At 60.5% G+C, this 2,116-nt stretch overlaps 1 protein-coding gene across 1 annotated transcript in view; it reads left to right on the top strand.

Annotated features, from left to right (window-relative positions):
- Window positions 1-2,080, top strand: part of PCYOX1L (prenylcysteine oxidase 1 like) — a gene marked incomplete at its 5' end in the record, with an annotated part of 2,402 nt that extends 322 nt beyond the window's left edge. The window contains 4 exons of the mRNA XM_010139853.1: window positions 366-540; window positions 630-841; window positions 923-1,063; window positions 1,258-2,080. Coding sequence (XP_010138155.1) covers window positions 366-540; window positions 630-841; window positions 923-1,063; window positions 1,258-1,916 — 1,187 coding nt within the window. The remainder of the gene's footprint in view (window positions 1-365; window positions 541-629; window positions 842-922; window positions 1,064-1,257) is intronic.
- Window positions 2,081-2,116: the final 36 nt, after the last annotated feature.

Raw genomic sequence — 2,116 nt, 5'->3', positions numbered from 1 at the left:
CACCCCAGGCATGGGGTGACCACCCTGCTGTCCCTGCGCCACAGCCCTCTTGTGCCCTGGAAGAGAAAGGGACAGGGTGGCCCAGTAAGCCAGGAATCCTGGTAGAACTGGGGAGGGGGGCCAAGATTTGTTCACAAGTTCCTACCAGTTTGTCCCAGGCAGCAGCAACTCCATGGGATGCCCCAACAAATAGGACCTGGCTGGGGTCCCAGCACCCTGGGGTCTGGTGCTCCCAGATGCTCCTCCAGGAGTGTCTTTGCTCGCATCTCCGCTGCGGCCGTGGTTGGCGCTGGCCTTCCCCAGCAGCCAGCCCACCCGGGAGGTGTGCCAGCCCAGTGGGGCCACGGCCCCTCTGCTCCCCGCAGGGCTCAAGCACCGGCGCGAGGTGGCAGGGAAGAGTGCCATATTCAGCGGGGAGCACTTTGTCCTGGAAGAGACCGACTGGTACCTGCTCAACCTCTTCCGGCTCTGGTGGCATTATGGCATCAGCTTCCTGCGCCTGCAGATGTGGGTGGAGGAGGTGATGGAGAAGTTCATGAGGTAGGAGAGCCCACAGGCCAGGAAGGACGCAGGGGGTCTTCCCCCGCCCCAGGGCATCACCAGGTGATCTGTGCTCCTGTCCCCTCCAGGATCTACAAGTACCAGGCGCATGGCTACGCCTTCTCCAGCCTGGAGGAGCTGCTGCGCTCACTGGGGGGTGATGCTTTCGTCAACATGACACAGCGCTCGGTGGCCGAGTCCTTGCTGGAGGTGGGCATCACGCAGCGCTTTGTGGATGATGTCATTGCAGCCGTCCTGCGCTCCAGCTACGGGCAGTCAGTGCTAGTGCCCGCCTTCGCAGGTGAAACTGGGGACCCCATCTCCTTCCCAGTGTCCCTTCTGTGGGCAGGCTGTTGAGCCACTCTCCTCTTCCTCTCTGCAGGAGCCATGTCGCTGGTGGGGGCCCAGGGCAGCACCTGGGCGGTGGAAGGAGGCAACAAGCTGGTGTGTTCAGGTCTGCTGAAGCTGACCAAAGCCAATGTCATCCCGGCCAGGGTGACGGGCGTATCTCTGCACAGCTCAGGTGAGCCTGAGCTCTAGGTGCTGCTGCCATGGGTCTGGGCACAGCAGGGTGGGAGGTTGGTGGCAGCAGCATGGGGATGTACACTGATGTGTACTGGAAATCCAGGGAATGGAGGCCATGCTAGGAAAAAGGGGGCCAGGGTGATACTTCTTGGGGCTGAGGGCCTCTCCTAACTGTCCACTATCTCTTTTCAGAGGGGAGAGCCCTGTACCAGGTGCACTATGAGGGTAGCGAAGGCCAGGCCTCAGCTTTCTACGACATGGTGGTTGTGACAACTCCCCTGCACCCCAGCAGGAGCAACTTCACCTTCGAGAACTTCGAGCCACCCATCGCCGACTTCCCTGGAGCCTTCCAGCCCTCTGTCACCTCTGTGGTGCACGGCTACCTCAACTCCTCCTACTTTGGCTTCCCAGACCCCAAGCTCTTTCCCGTTGCCAGCATTCTCACCACCGACACCCCTGACCTCTTCTTCAATGCCATGGACAACATCTGTCCTGTCAACATCTCGGCAGCTTTCCGTCGCAAGCAGCCCCAGGAGGCCGCGGTGTGGCGTGTCTTCTCCCAGCAGCCGCTGGACAAGCAGCAGCTGAAGACCCTCTTCAGGTCCTACTATTCGGTGCAGGTGACAGAGTGGCAGGCATATCCCCGCTACGATGCCGCTAAGTCCCTCCCGCCCATTGTGCTCCACGAAAACCTCTTTTACCTCAGTGGTGTGGAGTGGGTGGCCAGCTCCATGGAGATGATAGCGGTGGCGGCCAAAAACGTGGCCCTGCTGGCTTACAACCGCTGGCATCAGGACCTGGAGAAAATCGACCAGAAGGACTTGATGCACAAGGTGAAGACTGAGCTGTGACACCCCAGGCAGGCGGTGGGCTGGGAGTTCCTGTGTGTGGTAGCCTGGGGAGTATTTATTGCCTTGGGGACACCAAGGGGTTTGGGGCTGGGGGAGAAGGGACAGGCTGTGTCCTGGATGACTTCAATGTGCGTCGCCTTCAGGAATACAGTCCCTGCCCAGTGCTGATGTGTGCCTCAGTTTCCCTGTTCCTTCTCCCC

The sequence above is a fragment of the Buceros rhinoceros genome, unplaced genomic scaffold (assembly GCF_000710305.1).
Source record: "Buceros rhinoceros silvestris isolate BGI_N320 unplaced genomic scaffold, ASM71030v1 scaffold24197, whole genome shotgun sequence".
Classification (NCBI taxonomy): Eukaryota; Metazoa; Chordata; class Aves; order Bucerotiformes; family Bucerotidae; genus Buceros; species Buceros rhinoceros.
The sequence above is the reverse complement of the archived record's forward strand: the minus strand, read 5'-3'. Positions and strand labels throughout refer to the sequence as shown.